The 26,036-nt window shown below is 39.9% G+C and overlaps 2 protein-coding genes across 3 annotated transcripts in view; one reads left to right on the top strand and one right to left on the bottom strand.

Moving 5' to 3' along the window:
• The window catches only part of LOC111875693 (BRISC complex subunit FAM175B), a 25,827-nt gene extending 12,181 nt beyond the window's left edge, over positions 1 to 13,646 (bottom strand). The window contains exons 1-4 of the mRNA XM_023872138.2: positions 13,402 to 13,646; positions 13,174 to 13,264; positions 5,786 to 5,889; positions 3,991 to 4,190 (exon numbers count right to left, since the gene is read on the bottom strand). Coding sequence (XP_023727906.1) covers positions 3,991 to 4,190; positions 5,786 to 5,889; positions 13,174 to 13,264; positions 13,402 to 13,530 — 524 coding nt within the window. The 5' untranslated portion in view covers positions 13,531 to 13,646. The remainder of the gene's footprint in view (positions 1 to 3,990; positions 4,191 to 5,785; positions 5,890 to 13,173; positions 13,265 to 13,401) is intronic.
• Positions 13,647 to 13,721: 75 nt separating this feature from the next.
• Positions 13,722 to 26,036, top strand: part of LOC111875692 (hexokinase type 2) — a 121,431-nt gene continuing 109,116 nt past the window's right edge. The window contains exons 1-2 of one of the 2 annotated variants that reach the window (XM_023872133.2): positions 13,722 to 13,809; positions 15,133 to 15,217. In XM_023872133.2, coding sequence (XP_023727901.1) covers positions 15,167 to 15,217 — 51 coding nt within the window. In that variant the 5' untranslated portion in view covers positions 13,722 to 13,809; positions 15,133 to 15,166. Of the gene's footprint in view, positions 13,810 to 15,132; positions 15,218 to 17,048; positions 17,204 to 26,036 lie in introns of those variants that run through there. The other variant, XM_023872137.2, reaches the window with a different exon arrangement.

Genomic DNA, 26,036 nt, shown 5'->3' on the forward strand with positions numbered 1-26,036 from the left:
GAAGTGACAATGAGTGCCTTAAAGAAAAAGACAAAAGCTACAAAATGCAGCGACCATCGCACAATAAGCCTTATTGCACATGCAGCAAAGATAATAGCAAAGATACTTAAAAGTAGAATTGAAAGGAAAATAGAGGATATACTTGGAGAGGATCAGTTTGGATTTATAAGAGGAAAAGGAACCAAGGATGCAATTGGGATGAGGAGAATTATAGCAGAACGAACTTTGGAGATAGATGAAGAACTGTGTGCTTGCTTTATAGACTGGCAGAAGGCATTTGACTGTGTAAATTGGACCAAATTAATGCAGATCCTAAAGGAAACAGGTATCAACTGGCAGGAAAGAAGATTGATCAGTAAATTGTATATGGATCAGAAAGTTAGAGTGTGACTGGACAGAGGGGAGACAAGAAGTGTGAAGACTGAAAGAGGAGTTCAACAAGGATGCTGTTTATCACCAATTTTGTTCAACTTGTATTGTATGGGGCTAAAACTTGGACACTTAGGGCAGCAGATCAGAAACACCTGGAAAGCTTCGACATGTGGTGTTGGAGAAGGGTGGAGAAGATCAGTTGGACCGATTATGTAAGAAATGAAGAAGTGTTATTTAGAGTCAGTGAGCAGAGGAATATCCTACACTAAATAAGAAAACAGAAGGCTAATTGGATTGGTCATATCTTACGCAGTAACTGCCTTCTAAAAGAAGTTACTGAAGGAAAGACAGATGGGCGGATAGAAGTGACAAGAAGACGAGGAAGATGCTGGACAACCTTGGGGACAGAAGAGGATATTCTCATTTGAAGGAGAAAGCTCTGATCGCATTAAGTGGAGGAACTGTTTTGGAAGAGACTGTGGACCTGTCGTCTGACAGATTACTGATGAATGAATGAATATTTCATCACACCATATGTCATTACTAGCACTAATTCTGATTTACACACTACATGTTCATAAGCTGAAACTGAGGACTTCTGGGTCATGATACCATAAGTCTTGTAGATGGATATCAATGTTAGAGGGGAACATACTACCTCCATCTAAAGAATTTCATTATTTACAAAATCTTTACAAGTTTCTGGCTGTGTACCAAGCACCTTTCCAGGCATAAGAACACCTTTTAACATAGGCCTTGCAGAAACACTGTCTCTACCAGCAATTTCTTTGCCTTACACCTGAAAGACCCTGTCACCTGTCATTAAAATTAGGCTCACCATTTAGCCTGTCACTGTGCAGATCAGCAGATGGTCTGCCTTGTTTAGCCTTTGGTGTTCTTGCACTGGTAGTCAATATTTCAAGCACTATGGATTCCACAAGACACTGCCTCAACTTCCTGTGCGTTACTATATCACTCCTGGCCCAAGAGAGACAGGAAATATTGTGACATACTGGCTGAAAGGTGGAACACCAGAGCCAGATGAACCACAGTTGCTAGCCAACAGATGGTAAGCACTCACCCACATCAACAAACACATGGGCTAACACTAGGCAACAGTCAACTTGAAAAATCATGCAACAACAGAGGAACTGTTAGAATCGGTGTTTCTTATGCAGTCCACGCCAAGGCTATACAGCGAAGAAAAACAAGGCACGTTAGTTGTGAGAAAGTCACCAGCAAGTAAGGATATAAGCATGGAAGCTGAAGAATATCCGTTGTTAGAAGCCATTACCAGGCAACAATTAATGAAGCCATAGAAGACTTTACATGCTCTGTAATTACAGTGATCCTTGTTTAAAGTAGTAAGACTGTTACAGCTACTTGTGGTTATGAGTTATAAGTGTTCAATAAATTCAGTTACCAATCCAAACCCTGTGCTTAGTCACTAAAACATGATACTATGAATTCAAAGCCCTCACATCCAGGAACCAGAAGAACATTTCCCTGCACAACTTCTTCATCCCCTTCATGAACTGATAAGGGGCAACACAGTGGGCACTGCAGTCATTCCCTCCTGTATGTTCAGCGTAATCTAACAGGATACTTGGTTTCATTTAAGGAGGTTAGTTTGGACATTCAGAAGGCACTTCTGTCACCTCATTTCTACTCCCTGTGTGAACAGTAGTGAGTACTGTAAACAAACAATTGTCCTCCCATGCTAAACCAGACTCTCCACTGTTTCTGAATGACAACGCATCCCCTTGCCTCATTTTCTCAATTTTGCTCTTTTATTAGATGTTCAAGCCTTTCTTTTCTCGACACCAATGCTGTGCCTTTCATCACGTCCATACCAAGCAGCTCGCTAGCAACTGTGGTGGTGTATGGCACCTGTCAGTACAGACATGATAACTTCTTAGGCTAGAGACAGTAATAAAAATAAATTCTGTATAAATTTTCGATATATATAATTTCTGTGCATAGGGCAACAATCAGCCTCAGATATATGTGGTGTCCACTTGGGAAGGGTTAAGTGGTGAATGAAAATAATCATTAGTGCTGTTAAATAACATAATATGTTCATGATAAAGGCCTCCAGCTATAGTTTTGGTAACCATGATGGCCTCTGAACGCTCAGTGAACTAAATGAATCCAGCCATATAGTGAGAATTTTCCTCTTCACAAACTTCAAAATAAAAATTATGGCAATCTTCATGGTTCAGCAACAACTCAAGAGCAACTCTGCTAGTCACGATACACACTACCCTTGAGTAATGGAACATGCCACCTGGTTGCTCTTAAATAACATAAGCAGAACTTAACATTGCAAAGAACTAAAGCTATCCATTTAGGATGTGGAGGTCCACAGGTTTGTGAGACGTCGAGGATCCCACATTTTCTAGAAAATCGGCTCACAGATGGTGGTGAGGTTGTTGGCCTTATGTGCCGGCCACCCTTTACCCCCAGCAAGATTCATGGCACTCATTTCTGTTAGAGGCTGAGTCAACCCAAGGGCCATAGTGTGGCTCGAAGGATTAAGTGAATTGAGAAATCCATGGCACCATGGCATGAAGACATCTGGGAAAGTGCATTCATAACATCAGCACTTGATGGAGGTGATCAATCAGCTTCATTACACCAGGTACTTTAATTCCTGATACCCACTGGATAGACGGCCGAGTAGACCCCAGTTCTCATCTGGATATGCTGGCAAACAGAAAAATCTGTTCCCCTGATTGGAAACAATTCCTGGTCATCCAGTCACACTGAGTGAGCTGTCTTTGTATGGTGAAGACCAATCTGTACACGGATTTCTTCTCCAGCTACATTCCTAAGATATGCTTTAGTTCTATATTAAAATCACCTTCCTGATAACCTAACAGTACCTACACATACATCATTCTTGAGGATATAAAGACTGGATAACTGACAGTGATATATTTCCAAGGAATTATGAAATGCTCTGCTCTAGATACTTATCACTATGGTTCACACAGATATCCTGGTACTCAATTCTGTTAGAGGCTGAGTCAAGCCCAGGGCCATAGTGGGCTGGAAGGATTAGGTCCATTGAAAAAATCCAATGACCTCATCGGGACTTGAACCCGCGACCTTCTGGTTTGTAGCATAGTGCCTCAACCAACTACACTACCACGTGATTAAATAATTTTCCTGGGGAGTAAAGCACGGCTGGTGTGCAGGGCTAACAAACTTACTGCCATCTTTGAGCAGACTGTCTAGATAATGTGGGCCCCTCAACATCTCACAACTCTATGGACCTTCAGGGCCTGTTACACGAATAGCTTTACTTTTTTTACACACAGATATCAAACACTAAGACTGCATAAACTCAACTCTCGATGCTATATAGTCTCGACACTGACAGAAATGTTAAATGAACTTATAAAAACAGACAGATCATCTATTAGCCACTTAACATACCTCATTTTCCCACTCTCAAAATATGTTTCATATAAATATTTTATACTTAGTGTGTTAATTCACACAAATGCCAGGTGAGAGAGCAGGTTTTTACAGCCTTACATGATAAACTGGAGCCCTATGATAGCTATACAGAAATCCTTCTCATTACTACACGCCTTAATATTTTTCACTTACCTATGGCGGTGGCGCATGAATTTATGGTTAAACACATGGGTCGAACCTGGACTGGACACTGAAGTGTTAAGGAGACACAAAGTGAAGTGTTCCGATGAGAGATGAGACAATGATGAACAAAGTTCTTTATGTAGAAGCTTTTCTCGAAGATGTGGGCTAAGTACAGAGTTACGTCGGAAACTGTACCACCCAACCACTTTCTAAAAAGGGACAAAATATATCATAAATGAACAGGCCATCTTTCAGGAAAAGTTTACAAATTCAAATTTCTATTTCCCAATACTGAGATTATGTACAAAAACTTTTCTCTTCTAGCCACCCACACCTAAGTGAAAAAGGAAAGGCTCTGCGATAAACAAGGGCCAAATGTGTCAAATGTCTGTGTCGTACACAGACAGAATTAGGAATCAGTTTTGGTAATACATAATTATCTGACAGTGTGAAAAACGATCTAAAATTGAAGGAAAGTAAAAATATACAACGGTATCAGAAAGGGGGTAAGAGGAGGAAGAGGAATAGGTGCTGGTGTTTGTGGTGGAGAAACAGAGATGCAGAAGCTCTTGGTTACTTTTATGTCCTCTCCACACATCTTAAAATTACAACTGTAAAACTCCAGTCTTCACAATCACATCCAAAAATAGCTTTGACACAATTATGCACTATGTATGTGACTGTCACTAACTACACAAAGCAGCGTCCTTCAGAAACTAATGGTCACTCAGCTTAGCCCTGAAATACCCTGCCTTTTACTGAACCCATAGATGAATTATTGTGTTCATAACAGCCTGCCATTAAAACCTATCCTGAGACAGACGAATTCAGTCAACATGTCACAGTTTGTAAGATTTGAGGCTTTCATGACGGTGACTATGAAGAAAGCAGTTTTCTTCATGTCACAGTTTCCTTAGCATCCACTTTAACATTACCCTAATATGTATGCCTAGATCTTTCAGGTGGCATCATCATCTTCAGGTAGTCTGAGTAGTATTTTGCATCAATTTCTCTTCTCCTTCATTCATGCCCACACTCTTCTCATCCTTCATGAATTGCTTAATTGGTTTATGTTATTTACTGAGGTATTTACTTCAGCTTTCAAGTAACATGGCAACACTGGCTGGCCAAAATGGCATAGAAGTATTGCATATATATATATATGTTCAAAGATAGGTCCACAAAATCTCCTTGTATGGAAATTTTAAGCATACCACAGACTGTCAATCATTGCCTGTGGACACCTTGGTGTTTCACAAAGAGTTTGTCTGCATATGTAAATTATAAAATATGCATAATTATTTCTTAATATCATAAGTGTTCTATGAACCAAATTTTTCCTGTTCCAAGGACTTTTAAATGTTTAGATTGTGTTCAGGTGTAACATTATATTACTAGCATCACATTATTTACATTTTTGGAAGTAAATAATGCTGAAATTTTATGAGATATCACTTAGCATTCATTACATATTCTTTGTGTGATAGTGTGTGCCAAAATAAAGTTTTGGAAAATGTCATGATGTGAAAACATGAAGTGGATAGTTATCCATAAACTAATTATTTCAACTGGCTCTTTCATATTTCTTTATTCACACAGTGCCTGCTATATACTACATTATAACTTTCTTAATGTTGCCTGTCACCCATAAAAATATGGGTGACCCCTACTGTATACAATGAATGAAGACTGAAAAAACATCAAGAACACACGAGATATCTTTGATCTGACAGACTGTTTAAACAACTAAGGCAATTACACACAACATACCAATTACATAAGTGTAAGGATTTCAATAACCTACTTTTTCTTTTTCCTTCAGAAACTCCTTTAGTTTATCATGATTAACTTTCCCAATACCACTGCAAAATGCCACTGTACTTGGAATTGGCATCAAAGAATTTACACCTACAACAAAAGAATCAGAAATTCATTACATATACAGCAACATAAAATTCAATCCAAACTGAAAATTGGGAATATTTATGTACATACAGTTAGTGCTTATGTAAAGGAAAATTCCATGTACATGTTTAAAGATGATACCACTATCCTATAATTGAAATACAGCTCAAATATTCTTCTATAAGGTAAAAATATTTTATTTCTGTTTCAAATCTTCCTGCACATCTGAAGCACTAACACTATCTCAGAAAAAGAAAAAGCCTTCTCTCTCTACATAATAAAATTATGTTGCTCTGGGATTACGATAACACAGTATGCTGACACAACACAGCACATGCTAGTTGCAAACTGTACTAAATCTCCTAGCTGGCAGATCTACCAGCGATAGTCTCTGTCATAAGCTGTTGTAATTGTCATGGCCAATGTTATGTGCAAGATCCTCTTTAAACCTGTGTAACCAATCATTATTTATAACGATTGATAATTAATTTAAGCAAAATGCACTTATTCATTCATTCATCAGTAATCTGTCAGACGACAGGTCCACAGTCTCTTCGCAAACAGTTCCTCCACTTAATGCGATCTAGAGCTTTCGCCTTCAATTAAAAATATCCTCTTCTGTCCCCAAGGTCATCCAGCATCTTCTTACGTCTTCTTCCTCGTCTTCTGGTTCGCATACATGGTGTCTCTGTTTTTGGAAAGAGACTATCCAGGAAAAGTGATAATGTGGTAGTTTTTCCATTTGCTTTCCACATCGCAGTACAACAGCCGTTCAAACCACTCTGGTCACGCCATAACACTTCGCAAATACGAACAATGATAATACCACATAAACTAAAGACTTCATTTCTGACTTCTTCTGGGTTATGTTTGTCTTCTGTGTATTCTGTCTCCTGGATTCTTATCTACAGCGAGTCAAGTCGAGTCTTACGTTACGACCGACGGTCAGTCGGCCAGTCTCTCTTGGTGCCGAGCACCCATCTGGGGCTTACAACCAGATCTTTATTACTGTCAGACAGCTGCGGGTTTGTTGATGTGGGGCACTCTCTCAGACTAGAAGACGGGTCTGTCGTTTACAATGGCTGCTGGCCCTAGCCAGCGCAGTTATTCTCGGGCCCGAGTCCTGTGGGACTAGCGACCATATTTTACTGTCTATGATTCGAGACTTCCCTCTTTGTCGCCTCATACGACTCACAGGGCTACGGTGGAGGTATTCGACCCCACCTCCACACGTGATTATATGGTGAAAAAAATAAGGGGAGCACAGCTTCATTCTTGTATGCAAGTGGTAACTTATATCCATCTTTGTGCTAATATAGTGTGTAACATTCTGTATTAATTCTTTGAATTAAACAGTTTAAAAACAGCTGTGAATTCCATGTAACCCTAACTCACAACTGTAGCAAACAACTACAGACTACAAGTCAGCATGAGATTAGATTACCACCTGGAAATGGTCCATAATTTTTCCCGAATACACGGCTGGATTCACCATTATATCCAAATGACACAATTAAGACAGAACACAGTCAACACTATATTTTCTATTCTGCTGAAGCAATAACAAAACAGCTTGAAAACCAATCAAACCAAGAGTGTACAGTATGGCCAAAGTAATGCAATGACTGGATGAGACACTGTGACAAGCTACTCTGTTTGCTGGATCATATAACTGAATGCATCAAATGAACTGAAATACATGAATAAATAATATGTACTCATACTTAATAAAAACCCCTAAAGATCTGGTTTCCCATAGTATGTTGCATGGATGTACAGCTACTTGTTTAAATTGTTAAAATAATTACACTAAATTCACAGAAAAAGGTGGGGATGATGACACTTGAGGCTTCCCAGTCTCTGCCTACTAATGCACACAACTCCAGCCCCCTCTGCCCATGTTAAAGGTTATCACGTGGTTATCATTTCTATCATTTGCATTAAGAGAATGGCTAGATAATTGGACAGAAAAGCATAACATCTCAAGGGACATGCAGAGAGAGGCTTCCATGAGGCTTCCTTCCTCAGCCTCAGTAGAAATTGTACAGACTGTTCCTGGAGTGTCTATTTCAATAATATGCATCCACAAGGATACATATCTGGATATTTAAACTTAATGTTATATTTTTGCGTCCTGTTGCACTGATTTAAGTCCATGATTTATTTTATCCGTCTTCTAGTGCATACATTTATTTATCCCCTCTTTTCACTCTCACTACATGTTTCGGCACAAATGTGCCATCTTCAGGTGCTGATCCAATCCACGACAAACTAATTCATTGCATGCCTTGTCTTTACATACTAAAATAACTAAAATATATATTTATCATATATACTGACAAATGTCAAGTGTTAAAATACTAAATACTGTACAGTTTTAGTATTTTAACACTTGACATTTGTCAGTATATATGATAAAGATTTATTTGGATCAGCACCTGAAGATGGCACATTTGTGCCGAAACATGTAGTGAAAGTGAGAAGAGGGGATAAATAAATGTATGCACTAGAAGACGGATAAAATAAATCATGTATTTAAACTTAGTTATGTAAGTGCTAACTAACTTCATGGGGCTCAGCCCTTCTTGAGAAGCCGCCAATTGTGTAGCTACTCAAGAACTTCCCAGTAATTTATGGAACCTGAGCATTAATTACTGTCCTCACAACAGCACTCAACCGGTCCCTATCCTGGGCCAGATCAATCCAATCCATTCTATCTCATCTGATCTAAGATCCGTTTTAATATTATCAACCCACCTACATCTTGGTCTTCCTAATGGTCTCTTTCCTTCTGGCTTTACCACCACTACCCTAGAAGCTTTCCTCTTCTCCACCATCTAAGCTACATGCCCAGACCATCTCATTCTTCTTGACTTAATCATTCTTATACATGGCAAAAAGTACGACTTATGAGACCCCTCATTATGCAGTTTTCCCCAACCTCCTATCACTTCATCTCTCTTTGGTCTAAATATTCTCCTCAACACCCTGTTCTCAAACTCGCTCTGTCTATGGTCCCTTAATGTCAGAGACCAAGTTTCACACCCAAACAGGACCACAAGTAACAACTAGTTCTGTATATTATAATTTTTTTCGTTTTTAGGCAGCAAATGAGAAGAAAAAACCTTCTCGACTGAATGGTAGCAAGTATTACACAACTTCAATCTCCTCTTAATTTCCTCCTGAATCAAATTTCGATTTATTACTGTCATCCCAAAATATCTGAACTGTGCCACATTTTCAAAACATCTGTTAGCTATCTTTATGTCATGATTTTGCCCTGCATTCTGGTGACAAGACAGTAACATATACTTAGTTTTCTCTGTGTTTACTTCTAGACCAACCTCCTTACTAGCATCAATTAAAATTGCTGTTTTTCTTTATGGTATCTATGTTATCACCCTGTAGATTCCCATCAACATACACCAGCAGCTGATATTTCCCATTTAATTTCAATCTCACCTGGTTTTTCTGAACATTCTCAATGGCATATTCTAAAGCAAAGTTGAAAAGGAGTGGTGATAAAGTATCTCCTTGTTTCAGACCACTCTGGATAGGAAAATTATCAGACAAAATGTTTACCTATACATATTTTAACATGTGTTTCATTTAAACACATTTTAATCAGCCTAACTAGTTTCATGGATAGCCCAAACTCTATCAGAATATTGTACAATACTTCCCTCCTAACTGAATCATATGCTTTCTCAAAGTCTACAAATAGCTGCTGTACCATCTCATTGTATGCTCCTCCAGTATCTGGCAAATGCAAAAGATCTGATCAGTAGTTCATCTGTTAGTTCTATTGAATCAAATAATGATTCCAAGAAATTTTCTTCCGAGTAGCACAGTAATCTAAAATGGCTCTAAAATGTTAAGCCCTTACCAGCGAAGAATTGTTAGAAAACCATTCTTAGCCAACAGAAACCTAAACATCACTGAAATAAACAACCTATGTGATAGGGTTACAAATAATGATGTGAGCTCTGTACTCCATATGCTTCCATCTGTATATACTAGCTGGCAAAAGTAATAAATAATTATAAACCTCAGCAACTTATCTTCTTCTATGGTATGAAATAGGATAAAGTTTAAAAAACAACATGATTTTTGTTTTCTTTGCATCTCAGGAAATAACACAGTTATGAGTAAAATGCTTATATTACACATAACTAAGACGAGGTTCTTCTTCCATTCTCTCCATGACTCTCCTTGAAGGAGCAACGTTGGTTTATAATGATTCCTCACACATTGGCACCACTGATGCAATATGAAACATGTTCTATAACTAATCAATCAAGAGCAACACAAAATCCAAACATCTTTTAAATAACAACCACACATCTCCAGTACAAAGAAGTTATGATTAACACTAACACTAAAGAAGGAGACCATCATATGAATGCACAGTTTCATGCAAGTTTTAAACTGCATGCACTGCAACAATAATAAACATGTTTGGCTTCTACTTCACACACAAAATGACCAAACATTTCAGTCATATGGCAAACTCTCCTATTCTGAATTCAGAAGGTCCTGGGTTGTTGGCCCAGACACCAGCTATCCTTACTGTGCTTGTTCATAATTGTCCTTAGTCCCTCCAGAAAAATGCTGGGACAGCATCTCCAATTTGGCCATTACTGTTTCTTTCCACATCCTTACCAATTCATTATTCAGTAACCATCCTACCATATGATACTGCACGGTTTGAGCGACTCACAGCATGGTTAAACTTTCTCAGTCAGATTTAAATCTCCCACTACTATGGTTAAGACAGCCAGATATACACTTGCTGGTAATGGGATAAATTTTAAAAAATCCAAGGCTAGGCCTGCAGAATGAACCCGTGTATTGGCACTCATACCACACATGTATGATAAAGATTAAATACACTACACTGGATAGTCTCTTTCCAAAAACAGAGATACCATGTATGCGACCAGACGAGGAAAAAGACGCAAGAAGATGATGGATGACCTTGGGGACAGAAGAGGATATTTTTATTTGAAGGAGAAAGCTCTAGATCACATGAAGTGGAGGAACTGTTTTGGAAGAGACTGTGGGCCTGTTGTATGATAGATTACTGATGAATAAAATAAATAAACAAACTACCAAATCTAACTGCCTCTTTGACAATTCCACAGTCCAACAATGTTGATGATAACCGTGAGTTTATCACACACTACATAAATGATAGCCTAAATAAATGTCACTCTAAAACTGCTATAATTTATTACACTGTAACTGATTTGTATTGCCCAATCAACAAATTTGCCATATCTGAACCTTCTGGCTAAAAATTCCACTTAAAAAATTAAAATGTTACATATTAGTAATAAATTTCAAATTCCTCAGGAGTCAATTGAGCTATGCTGTAGTAAGTTATGTTACAATACATTATGTCAAAGTATGACACAGTACAATACTGGGGTATGTATCACGCATCTTATGCAAATACAAAGCTCCAATGAGAGACATGTAACAACAGAGTGATTGCAGGGGATGTTCCGGCTGACAATTACCATGTGACTCTCCAATGTGATGATGAGTCATTCAGGCAGTCAACATACAGTTTGATTTGTACAGCCATGAATAAAGATTCTGCTGTATTTTCAGTTCTGAATTTCATTACTGTTCCAATAATATATACTATCAAACACTGACTTTTATAGCTAAGCTACAGGCTGGATGACCAAAGAACCAGTGTTCAATTCCTGGAAGAGGCAAGGGATTTTTCTGTTTTCCAAAGCATAGAAATTGACTCCATTGTATATCCAGCTTCCTATGCAATGGGTACCAGGAGCCCTTTCACTATAGATAAAGAAGTGGGAGCTCTAAGCTGACCACTTACCTTCATCTAGTGGCAGGATTAAGAATGTGCAGTTTATACCTCCACTCTCCCACATGTCTTCATGGAATGCTGCTTAATGAAGCTCGGGGACATCTTTGCTTCTATCCAAACCTTTTAACTTTATTTTCAGTTTACTTTAACAAAATAAAATCTAAAGGAAGGAAGTTCCCACAGCTTGTCAAATAGTGGCAGATCATGGGTTCATTTTGCGATAAAAAGAAATGATTCAGGACTGAAGAAAAGGTGTAATGTATTCATGAACAGTAAGAGATTAGTCCTTGCAAACCATTAAAATGCCTGGCACAAGAAACTGGTGTTTCACTGGGAAATGCATTCAAAACTAAAAAAAAAAAAATTAATTGCAATTTTCCTGTATAAAATAATGTTGGTGTACAAGTTTAAGCAACCGACCATGGTGAAGGAATTCACTTTTGAAACTAGTTGCTGTAAAATGTGCACGATGGAGTCATGGATTCAACACTGCTGTTCATAATTGATGAACCCTTAGCTTAATGGTCATACAATATGCAAAATATATGAATATGGAGTGAAGAGAATCCTCATGCCATTCCCTGCATCCTCCCCTGAGCTCCTACCTCAATATGGTGGCATGGTCTGCAAGGCCCAATCACCCAGAAAGTTTCTCTAAGAGGGCTGTAATTTTCTGGTAGGGTCACCTATGCTAGTTAGGTCAAAGAGTAGGGGCCATACTAAAACTAACCCCTGGAACTCTAGATGGGGGATTGGGCATGAAGCTAATAACCCCTCTTCACAAAACAAGAGAGAGAGAGAGAGAGAGAGAAGAATGGGGCCGACGGTTCCTGGAGGAGGATAGGTCCAAGGAGTAAGTACATAATACAGCACACAAAATGATGTGCTGTTCTGCATGTGCATGGCAAATTACTGACAGATGAACTTTTCAGCCAACCATGAATCTGGATCAATATGTATGAAATATACTGACCTGCTTCAGAACTTCAGAATGTAGCAAAACTTACTTACATAAAGCAAGGTATGACTGAAGACAGAAAGGGGTAAATTCTAACAGTTGTTCAGTCATTTTTAGTACTGTTGCCTCTATGGCCGCACAGTATCTACCAGTGCACTATCATAAGCAGCACACCTTCAGGCTCAACTGAACACTCTACTCTTGAATTATCTGGCCTGGTTTTATTGGGTATTTCTTCACATTAATACATTCTAATATGTAACAGTAAACAGGATTTCATAATCAAAACAAAAATATCTTTCAAATGATACAGTCCATTTATTAAATATAATCTTCTACCAGGCACAGTCACTAAAACGTAACTTAGTATTCGAAACAAGAAAATAGTACGGTTATGCTAAGAAAATACAGTGTAATGGGAAGTCCTTGTTGGACTGCTAAGTTATACTAGAAAATCCCCAACTTCTCAATTTACTCATGTACTCACTTATTATAGTCTCCATTTTCTCCCCACGTATCTGGGAATCACTTATAGTATCGGTAACATGACTTACAACTTCTCCTAGTAGAAATCCTTCCTGTAAATACATATAATAATGTAAGACTTGCTACCTGGGATGGGCTGACTTTACGACAGGAGATACAGAGTTCTACCACAATCACGACGATATCTTGTACACAGTATCATATACATAACAGCCTTATTTATAGTTACCTGATCACTTAAACTTCTCACATTTTCGTAAAGCAAGAATGACAACGCAGGGCCAGACACACTCACATACACATTCACCGCCATGTTGAAAGTGTATGACTGATATGACGACCTGCGGAAACTAACCATAGCACATTCTGATAATACTTCCCCTGCTCACCGTTACCAAAGGGTACAGACAAGTCATTGCAATCACAAGCCTAGCGTGAACCGTGTGAATAGTAAAGATCACGGATCACTAATGGTGAATAACGCCATGTTGCAAAGGACTGCTGCAGAAGCTAATGGCCGCTGAGTCATGCAAGCAATTTGTTGCCTGTTAGGAAACGCGGAAGGGCTGCACATTACCGTGTTCACAAAGTTCACGAGACCCCGTTCTAGGTCAAAATAACATCATGCCCTATTTCTGTAAGTTCTATTTTAATATCATTCTTAAACATAACACTAAACATATTCTAAGTTTACTTTTAGAAAATGTTATGTTTTCCGTGAATAATTTAATAACAAAGTAAGTTTAACTCTTTTTCTCTCCACGACTAAAACATATTCTCGCTTTAGAACATTCACTGAAGCAGGATACGATTTATATGATTAAAACTCCCTTTAAACAATCAAAGCATCGTTTCTAAACCACTGCAAATAACGGTCGGCAGGGTGGAACGCGAGGTCACGAAAATAATACTGGATTTAGTAAAAAAAAATCACTTAAACAAAACTGTCCTTAACTGCAGCGGCGGTCCGTGACAGTCTGAACAGGAGCAACTAGGTCCTAACAAAATGTATTCCCCCCATGCCTATGCTTCAGGAAACGGGTGGGGGACGCGTGTTCTTATTTAAATTACCACAATTTAAGAGTCTTTTATCACAAACTACCTCATGTTTAAAAAATTATAGGCTCATTTTGTGCCGACACGACCATTTTAAACGTAGGGGCTGCGCCAACCTGTGACATGCGGCTGAACACCTTACTCCCTGTGTTAGAAATACATTGCCCCTTGGGTTGCGAGATTCGGACACCGCTTGGCTCATCTGGGCCTCCTAGCGCTCACCGGCTGCTCGTACAGACGGATGGACAGATGGACTGACGCTTCAAAGTAATGACCCATATTGAAATTAACGTATTGTGACGTGGACGGGGCAACGCTCGGTAAATACCCCTCCCCTCCAGCGGTGACGTAACATCTTCGGAGCAACTGCCGCTGCTACGGTAACAGGTCAGTCAACACTCCGTCCCCCTCCCCCTCGGTGACGTAACAGCACTTCCCGCAGTACGTAACAGGGGACACTGCGGTTACTACGCAGCAATAAACAACTCTCGGCAACGTTCCCCAGCAACGCCTGTAAATACGGCAATTATGCAACAGTGAAGAGATGAGAGTTTTCCGCTATCCGATTGAGGGTTTATAAGAGTAACCATTCCATAGCAACGGTCGCGGCGCGGACCGCATAGAAAACAGGATCTCTATTGTTGAGGCGTGTTTAGCTAGTCGTTGCCTAGCAATGGGTATACACGTCACGATATCACTAGATCTTATGATATGTCATAATCTTGTAGTAATTTATGTTTGCACAATGAGCAGCTACTAAGAAATTACATAATTCTAGTTTGAGTTTCACATTAACTAGCGTCATAACTGATTAGCAAGTACGAATATTAAATTCGAACAAAAACTATTAACCAAGAAAGACGACTCAAGCTGAAGTTAATTGTTTCTGGTTTGCATTCGGTAGATTCCCGGTTCGATTCTCGGCCTGGACATTGACGATGCCGACTGAGATTTTCGTGATGTTCCACAGTACCGCCAGGCAAATTCAGGTACAGTACATCTAATTAAGGCTACAATTGCTTCCTTCCAGATACTTGGCCTGAAAGGGGGTTTCATATTTATTTTGGGGATTTCTTTACACAAAAGTAATTAACTCCATGAAGCATAGGTGTTTTTATAAACTAACAGTCTTTGACTTTGTCAAAAAATTCCCCGTCTGTTATGGAACACAAAGGCTTGTTCACAAGAGTTCGCCACTCGATTTCAACATGAGCCAGTTTATTCGAGACCATGCCCTCACATATTTCTTATTATTATCTTCCAATTTATGATTAGGTGTCTCAGTTTGCCGTTTTTTCATGGAAAATTTTAAGTGAAAGCGACAGTGGCCGTCGCCCTTGGGCATCCACAAAATAAAACTAGAATCCATGGACTTCACTAATACATTTGCTTCTCTAAAATCACGAAAAGTTTGTTCATATTTCTATAATAAATATGAAAAACAGAAGAACTGTCAAAACCCAAATCTTTTGTTACTGACTGGGGCCTTCACATTTTGACTGCCCTGGGGCCCCCGCAACTCTAAATTCGGTCCTGCTTCCCTTTAAACTTTCCGACTAAAATTATATATGCACTTATCATCTGTCACATGTGTGCCACATTCCCCGCCATCTTGTCCTCCATCCTGGATCGTTTATGAACGTCCATTCCTGGTTGTGTCAGGTTCCTTTCGAACTTTGGAGCTACGTGTGCCCGATCTTATTCTACTCGTAATTGTCATGCTCATTAGTCATTACAGACGCTGAAACATATTTTCGTGAAAATCCGTATGAACAACTTGCCACGGGCGCGACAACATTAACTTTATACTTTCTTATAAACAATACTGACAGAGCAGCCGTTCGAATTTCTGAGATAGGAATAACTCGAACGTCTATCGAATGCAACTTTTATTAGACCACAGTTTTAGAAAAACGAAAAATAAAAAAATTTTGACAGCGAAGTATATTTTTGCTTAATGACGGCTAATGATTACATGACGAGCAGGTTTATAATTTTAACTCAACACAAAATATAGTTTTTTTTCTGTGGCGCCACAGCCCCAATTTTGGGCCTAGGCCTACTTCCATGAAACTCTCCGTTTCACTTCGGTTTACTAGATCTTACACATACGGCAGGACTCCTTGGGCGAATGATCAGCTCGTCGCAAGGCCTCTACCTGTAAACAAACACAGAAAAACGCACACAAACATCCATGCCCTGAGTGGGATTCGAACCCACGATCCCGGCTTCCGAGGGAGCGAAGACAGTGCTTGCTTTAGACAGCTCGGCTACCGTGACCGGCACCAAATATAGTTCGGCTGGTCAAATAAAGGAGGATGAGATGCGTGGGGCATTTAGCATGCATGATAGTGACGAGAAATATATCATTTCGGTCGGATAATCTGAAGTGAAGAGACCACTTGGGTTACACAGAAACACATGTGGGAATAATATTAAAATTGGTCCAAGGGAAACAGTATGTCATGATGTGGACTGGATTCATTTGGCTCAGGATCAGAACCAGTAGGGGATTCTTATGAAGACTGTAATGAAAGATCAGGCTCAATAAAAGGTGTTGCGTTTCATGGCTAGCTGAGAGACTATCAACTTTTTAAGAAGGATTCTGTTCTAATGAGTTAGTCAGAAGAGAAATGATCAATCTTTGTGAACTGTGTTCAATTCGTATGCTGGTATGTGCTACAGTCAATGCAACGTATCCTTCCGCACTGTATTATTCACCAAGTACCAGCCAATGCTTCTAATTTCGAAGCAGGGAACCTGAAGGCTATGCAATCACAAATTCCTGATCGTTCGCTGATGATGCAGTTATAGTCGTGTTCAGTAGAGGGCATGACGGTCGTGAAGAAGTCTCTTTGACCTTAGGTAATGGAGTAGCACTGTATTAGCCTTCAAACAGTTACACGAAGTTCAGCTATTCACGATCGCACGAGTTTAAATGCTCTAAAATGGGTGACGAAGTGATTTATAGCGAGGTAAGTAAATAAACTCACATTTGTTATCCATTTCTGTGAAATATTTTCATTGAGACGAGATTTAACAGAGATACAAATGTGTAACCCGGAGTCTGGCCCCAATTCTGAGCAGATTAAGTAAAACAGAGCGGTGTTTCTGTAATTGCAGAAGGTTTTTTCAAACTGAATAAAAACGAATACCAATTATATGAGTTAGTTTTTTATTTTTATATTAAGCAAATGGCCAACTAGAAAGGAGTATCGTTGGTATAAATATACATTGGCGCCCAGCTGAGCGAAACTTGGCACACGTAACGCAGAATATATAGTCAGAGAATAGATAAAAGCATGAATTACTAGGGACTATGGTCAGCCAGACCAAAATTTATTATTAACTTATGGATTAATTACCTTGTGACCTTCATATAAACAAAATATTAATAGAAACTGAATTTGGAAAAGGCAAGTTTTGCCGTTAGTGTTACATACATAAGAATACAGAAATGTGGTATAGATCACATAACGAAATGTCTAGTAGGATGGTCCATGTGAAATGTTTTCATAGCGCCACCCTCTTCCGTTAAACAGCCAACAGAGAGCGATACAGAATTTCTGAAAACCTCTTTAAGATCTGTTTTAATACTATCCTTCCATCTACGCTTAGGTCTCAAGAATGTTTTCTTCTCTTCAGATGCTCTTACTGAATTTCTCAATGTTATCCGCGCTATATAGTCCGTGTATCTCATCCTCCTTAATCTAATCACAATCGCAATAATACGGCGAAGAGTTAAAATTACCAAGTTCCTCATTATGCAAGTTGTCTCCGTCCTCTTGCTATTCCCTCTCTCTTAGGTCAAAATGTTCCCCTCAGCACCCTGTTCGCAAACGCCATATCCCCACTTTAATGCGAGAAACCAAGTTAGATTGTTAAGTATTCACGTAAAACAGATATAAAGAGTTCTGTAAAAATTATCTTTTACGTTTTCGAATTGCAGTCAGGAAGATGAAAGTTAATATCATATACAGAGAGTTCTTTTTTTTTTCTTTTTTCTTTGTTGGTCGGTTTACAGCTCTGCGCTTCGCGACGTCCGGAGCGCCGTTTGCCGCAAGGCGCTTACGAATTTTGCCGAATCCTCCCTGTATACGGAGAATCTCCTTTTTACAACGATCCAGAAAAACGCCGGGATAATGCTTCGATCAGGCAACAGATTCTTTCTTCCAGATCCTTTTCAATTAATTATTCATCAGTCACCTACTATATTCCATAACAAACAAACAAAAAACAAACTCCATGGCTTGAGTCCACAAACGAACTAATACCGACCGCATCTGTGGTCTAGTGGTCAGAGGTCCGGGTTCGATTCCCGGCGCTACCAGATTTTCTGAGAAATAGTGGGTCTGGAACGGGGTCCATTCAGTCTCGTTAGGATAATATAGGAGTTATTTCAAGGAAATAGCGGCTCCGGTCTAGAAAATCGAAATTAACGGCCGTGGGGATTCGTTGCACTGACCACGCGTCAACTCTATCCGCTAAAGTTGGCACTAACTTCGCCGAAAAGCGGCGGTTGCTCAGTCGGTATATTCCAAAACATCTCTCCAAATGTGCTTGTCGTATTGTATGTAATATTAGAATAATTTGTTCAGATATATCGCTTTTTTATTTTAAGTTTATACCGTATCTTTGGTCTGAATTACTTTTAAGTTACTACACCTTAGCTCGATAGTGTATTATATATGTAATTAATTGTCTTTCCTTCTACGGAACAAGTTATCATGCATAACCGAGATTAATGGCCGTGGGGATCCGTTGCGCTGACCACATGACACCCTCTATCCGCAAAAGTTGGCACTAACTTCGCCGACAAGCGGCGGTCTCTCGGTCGGTATAGTTCGCTTGCGGACTACAGGCCACGGAGTTTGTTTATAATTATATGGTTCTTAAGTTATTGAGCGACGAGCGACATTTCCATCATTAATCTCTCTTCACAGTGTGTAACGCAAGTACTGACATAATTCAAATCCAAATCCATCCATCTACCTACATAGCTGTCTATTCCTGCTGCGCCCACCTGGAGCGTAGGGCATCCGTTAAAAGCTTTATTTCACTGCAGTTTCTTATTTTTAGACAGTCAGTAAAACTCCTTGGACGGGGGATCAGTTCGACATAAGGCCGCTACCTACACAGGACAACACAAACAGAATAAACGCAGACAAACATCAATGCTTTGGGTGGGATTCGAACCCCCGATCTCAATGTTCAAGCGGGCGAAGACGTTTCATGCCTTAAACCGCGCGGTCACTGTGATTGGCATTCACATATATGCGAATTACAAAATTGTTTTCCTAAAATGGACCGACTGAAGCAATTGTGTCTGTTATAACTTTTATCAATATTAGATAACTCGAAGTTAAAATACACTTAAAAATTTATTGAGTTACAGATTTCAGTATTAGGCCCCTAAACATTAATTGGGCGATTTGTGTGAAAATTTGTCATGCTCGGTTGTCTCAGTTTTGGAATATAGACTTCCCTGTTAATAATACGTGATATGGACGTAGTCGTCATGCAGAATTCTGAGGTAAACCAGCTCAACTCTGACGTCCTTCAAGGCACAATTTTAAGTTTCGAATGGAGAGACATCTTAAAAAATACATATATTGTCTGTGTATGGGCGAGTTATAAGACGGGGTTTGGATTGGATGCTTGGATTTATTAGCACCTTCTTTAACAATCACTCGAAATCACAATAAATTACGAGTATTGCCCTATCGCTAGTCCACCCACTTCACAGTTCACTAGGTCTTGCTAAGTCTTCTCAGTCTTCACTAGCCGTATCCTGGCAATGGATTTATAACAGTCTCTCTGTAACTACAGCAAACATGATCTTCTTTCCACATGACAAGTCTTCTCTTCGCAAGCTGACTTTCAGCTGATAATTGAACTACTACTGAATTTAACTAAACTGTCAATTCAACCCAAAGTCAAAGTCACATTGCGACTGACGGTCAGTCACTCAATAAATCTTGGTGTTGAGCCCCATCTGGGGCTCATGACCAGATATTTATTACTGTTTGACAGTTACGGTATTGTTTTTGTGGGGCGCCCTCTGATGAGAGGACGGGTCTGTCTTTTATATATGCTGCTGGCCCTTGCCAGCGCAATATTTCTCGGGTCCGAGTCCCTTGGGACTCGGGATCATAGTTTACTGTCTCAGATTTTACACTTCCCTTTTCATCGCCTTCTACGACTCGCAGGTTCACGGTGGAGGATTTGACCCCTCCTCCACACGGGTCTAACTCTCAATTATTGTTGGCTTCTCCTTATGTAGGCTGAGGTCGGACCACATCACAAAAATATATATGTTGCCCAGCGATGGATATATGCGAACCACATAGAAAACACCTCCTGTGACACCCGTTCTATTGTGGGCGTTGCCTAGAAGTGGGTCTACTCTATTGCTGGTTGAGTATTTGTTGCGGGCTTGTTTACCTAGGCGTTCCTTAGCAATGGGTCTACATGTTACTATATATATATAATATTTTGAATGTGGTAGCTTTTTAGGAAAACGAAAGATAATATGGCGATACCGAGAAACATTTTGTTGTAACGAATATTACAAATATTGTAACTTGATCGAAGACTTGCAGATACAGCAGTATGGTGGGTGTTTGAATGTATGAGGTATCCTGTATATTCCAAGGAAACTGCGAACGTATTTATTGCTTGTTACTACTATTGTTGTGACGTCATCATGTCCATCTGTTCTATTCTGAAATATAACTCATAATTAATCTGACACATCGAGATCACGCTGAACTAGGACGTTAAAATTAAGTGGGTCAACAATACCAATCAACATGGCATTTTTGTTGCCGAGTGAAGGCTTCTTTCCGTTAACTGGCATCATGACGAACTTCCTATCTGTGTAAATTGGAAGGTTAACATGAGGTTTCTCTGGTTCAATTATAATGGACTAAGGAAGCCAGCGAGTTTATCAAGCGCGAGGCCATGTCGTCAGACATCCTCCAAACAGCAGTTTGCCAAAGCATGTAGAAATGTAATTCCGAACTTCGCGTCGTGATTTCGAAACGGTTAAACCAGATTTATCATTACATCGCATCCCTGTTTATAATTGTTTATTTGTTATGTTATTTTTAAAAGATTATGATACGGACGGGTCACGTAAGGCCTTTGGGATAACGGAATTATATACTCGTATACTACTTAGTTGGGAAAACAGAAGAGATGAGACCAATGGCAGACCAATGCGTAGTTTGATGATAATATTAAATTGAACTGAAAAAATTTAGGTATGAGGATAGACCGCCTATGTGGTCTAATGGCTAGAGTTTCTGGCTACAGGTTCAGAGGTCCGGGTTCTATTCCCTGCACTATCAGATTTTCTGAGAAGTAATGGGTCTGGAACAGGTTCCACTCAGCCTCGTGAAGACAATCGAGGAGCTATTTCAAGGAAATGGCGGCTCTGGTCTAGGCAACCGAAATTAATGGTAGTGGGAATTCGTTGCGCTGACCGCGTGACACCCTCTATCCGCTAAAGTTGACACTAACTTCGCCGACAAGCGGCGGTAGGTCGGTATAGTTCGCTTGTGGACTAAAACCATGGAGTTTAGTTTTAGGTATGAGGATGATGCTCAATTCGTCTCAGAACGAAGTTCAGTAGCGTCCTTTCTTGAACACGATGATGAACCATCGAGTTCCATAAAAGGCAACGAAGTTTCTTAGTTAGCAGAGAATCTATTAGTTTTCCAAGAATAAATACGCCCCGCGTAATTTGTGTGGTGTTTTACAAGTATATATGGGTCGGTAACATCGGAACTTCGAAGGTAAGAAAGATCGTGCATGAAGACATTGCATCCTTTCCGCTGAGCAGCCGATATGCCTTGGAGACAGACTGGTCTGAGGTACTTCGCTGTATCCAGTGGGCAGACACATCCTTCTGTGACGATCTGTTGTGGGCAAAAATTCAGTGACTATGTCTCACTACTTGAATGGGATAAGTTCCTATGTGGGGGAGATTATCTACGGTTTCTTAGACAGTTTATCATCGAGTACCTCAACCAATAATGTGCCATTCTTTACGCAACTCCATGGTTTCAGTCTGCAAGCGAACTATACCGACCGAGCGACTGCCGCTTGTCGGTGAAGTTAGTACCAACTTTAGCGGATAGAGGGTGTCGCGTGGTCAGCGCAACGAATCTCCACGGCCATTAATTTCGGTTTTCTAGACCGGAGCCGCTATTTCCTTGAAATTGCTTCTCAGTTATCCTCACGAGACTGAGTGGGCCCTGTTCCAGACCTACTACTACTCAGAAAATCTGATAGCGCCGGGAATCAAACCCGGACCTCTGGATCTGCATCCAGGAACTCTGACAACTAGGCAACAGAGGCGGTCCTCCTTAGGCGACTAGCATTCTTAACTATCCTAGTTCTCTATGTAAAATGGATTGACATTTGTGAACGTTTTTTGAGTTCACTTTAAGTCTGAACCGTAAGAAATATGGAGGGGGTACTTTCACCATCGTATCAAAACGAGACACAAAGTTCGTTCCGCTTGTCTTAATATGATCCTCCCATCTGCGTTTAGTTTTCTGTTTCTGTTAGTTTTTTCTACAAGATCCCGTATGCACTCCTCTGACTCTTATCGTCTGTCTTTTGCCTTCTTCGTAGTTGTGTTGCCATTTTCACCTTCCCAGAGCAGGTTGCGCAGTGCAACAGTAAAGATAAAAGGGCTTTAGCACGTGGTTAATGCTTAAAATCTTTTTATCGTTTATGCACGATCTGCTTGTCACGTATTGTTTGGTTCTCGCTTATGTCGTAAATTAATACCCGGTACTGCATCCTTCAGTGACATTGCCAAGACCTCCGATTATCGTACGTTTAGGAAAGCGAAGGAAAGGAGTCATGCAGAACTCTGAGAAGCAGAATGTTGGAAAAAAAGTCGCTAAAGCAGAAAATGGTTGTATTATTCAAAATTCGGATACAGAATCTGAAATACCAGACACCGTATTTACGCATATATAGGCCGCACATTTTTTGCCAAAAATTCAAGAGGAAAACTGGGGTGCGGCTTATATTCGAAATATTCGAAATCCCACTTCATTAAAAAAAATTATATTCATAATTAGTAATGCAGGGTGTAATACTCCTGAAATAATATTCCAAGAAAATTATTTTTTCTATAATTTCTGTCTGAAAATTGTGCTGCGGCCTATACATGCGTAAATACGGTAAGTAGCTGACGCAATTTCCGAACGCCATAAGACAGGAGTTCACGGTCTACATCAGGCACTCACGGGACGTCACAGAAAATTTAATTTTTATGTATCCCTTCGTACGGCGTGTACCTGTTTCTCTTCATCTCACGTCTGGAAGGCTGGCAATCAGAGCCTATTTCATGACGTAAAACTCATTCACGTCCGCCGATATTACATTTCATGGCAACAGTCTATTATATTATATTCATATTAGTATATAGCATGTAGTATATTCATAAGCAACCTATAGTCATCGCCGTTTAGTTGCTTGGTAACGTTTAATGCATCAGGTGAACACTACAGGGCCCCATAGTGATAAACATTAAGTCCTGGGAAGAATTAATTGTCTACGTGCCTTTGATACGACACGGACCGCATATAAAACTACGCCTCCAACAATTCTTCATTGCAGCGGGAACGTCTTTACTGAGTTGTTGCCTAGCAAAGATAGGGGGGCACACAGACAGACCGACAGACACTCCTTTGATAAGACACGGATAGCATAGGAAATGACACTTCCAACAATTCTTCTATTGTTGCCGTTGCCTAGCAAAGAAAAGAGGGCTACAATTCCCAAGCCTTTTTCTAGCATACGTACTGGTACAGAAACAGAGACTGATGCGAGGGATTTATGAAGCACGCCGCTGAAATGGGCTCAGGTGCCATGATATGCATACCAAGTTTCATAAAGATTAGTTCTGGCACTCAAAGTTGACGGGGGGAATACACGGACACAGAGAGGATGGAGGTCACATAAGCCTGTTTTAGGAAAGTAGGCTAATAATGGAGCGTTTGTCGTCGGAAATACGAACTGACTTCCCGTAAATGAATCTGCTTCAGAGGGTCAGATGGAAAACAGCAATTTGTATTTTTTTCCTCAGATTTAGGAGTATGGTTTATATATAAGCACAGTTTTTGGTACGGATTAAATTAAATAACGGAACAGCTGAGAAAATGATCTAATATAATGTGCATGAATTTGTTTGTTCGTTTGTTACTTATCTTAAGCTTAAGCACAATAGACCATTGAAGGTCGCAGTGCTAGGGCCAGTTTTATGGCTCACCCCTCATACTCATACTCATATCTTAAGTTCAGTATATCACCAGACATATGTATGTTGAATAGCACTGTTTTTGAGCGCATTTACTCTGAATTATTCGCGTCGGATTAAGGTCTTAGTACACTGATATGACTTATCTTGCATCCTTGTTCCCAAATAGTGTCAGACATTTCTCCTGTTGGCTGAAGTACAGTACCGACTCAAATAATTAAACACACCCATACAGCAAAAAGGCTTTTGTTTTCTGGAATAGCAATTCCAAAGCTAAATTATGTAATGTCATAACATACTCGTAATCATAGCCCAGATTCAAAATGGTAGCCAGTACTAGCACAAAAACTCTGAAATGTGTCGCCTCGGCCACGGGCGCAGACATTGCAAAATAGCGACAACTTCTATCGTAGTACGCCTAACAGGGTATGTACTAGCGCAGAAAATGTAAATTGTAGCTGGGTCTCGGTTACTAGCCGGGTACTCACTCGCGTAGAAAATGTAAATTGTAGCTGGGTCTCGGTTACTAGCCAGGTACTCACTCGCGTATAAAATGTAAATTGCAGCAGAGTCTCCGTTGACATCCGAGCACCAGCACAGACATTTCACATAATGGTCCAGATTGCAAATTATCAGTAATGGTTTTGTTTATATGTTGTGCAAATTACTGATTGCTATGTAACCTGCATATTTCTAGAACACAGTCCTGTGATCTAGTGGTCAGAGTTCCTGGCTACAGAGCCAGAGGTCCGGGTTCGATTCCCTGCGCTGCCAGATTTTCTGAACGGGGTCCACACAGCCTCGTGAGGATAACTGAGTTATTTCAAAGAAATCGCGGCTCCGGTCTATAAAACCGAAATTAACGATCGTGGGGATCCATTGCGCTGACCACGCAACACCCTCTATCCGCAAAAGTTGGCACTAACTTCGCCGACAAGAGACGGTCGCTCGGTCGGTATATTTCGCTTGCGGGCTACAGGCCACGGATTTTTTTATCATGCTCATTATCTCTGAGCTAATGAAGTAGCTAACCTGTGCATTTGATACAGCTTCTTAAATCACTTACGGACCATTCAATATGATCTTAATAACTGTTACCCATACGAGGTGATTTATTTTACTGCCTTTACATGTTTCGGCCGATATGGGTCATTTTCATCATTCATACGTTAAAAGGAAGTGCTTTAAAGTTATAACTGTTTTATGCAATAATACAAAATTACATCTAGATACAGTTGTAAAATATGATGTACGACCGTTGTTGTACTTCCTTCTTGCTTGTTTTGATCTGGTATTCCTACTGTAGCACGTGCAGGTGTTAGATATGGTTGCCAATGGCAATTCTGTTACTCTTGCTGTATAGAGTCTCTACAGTCTTTGCTTTTCCTTGTAGCTGTATGACTGACAACCACACGGCAACGCTTAGACGCAGGAAGATGATATGCATTTACCTCTCGTGTTAACTACAAACTCCGCCCATCTCTATATCTCTCCTTGATTTCACCATCTGATGATGTTTCCCCTCA

The sequence above is a fragment of the Cryptotermes secundus genome, unplaced genomic scaffold (genome assembly GCF_002891405.2).
Source record: "Cryptotermes secundus unplaced genomic scaffold, Csec_1.0 scaffold478, whole genome shotgun sequence".
NCBI lineage: Eukaryota > Metazoa > Arthropoda > Insecta > Blattodea > Kalotermitidae > Cryptotermes > Cryptotermes secundus.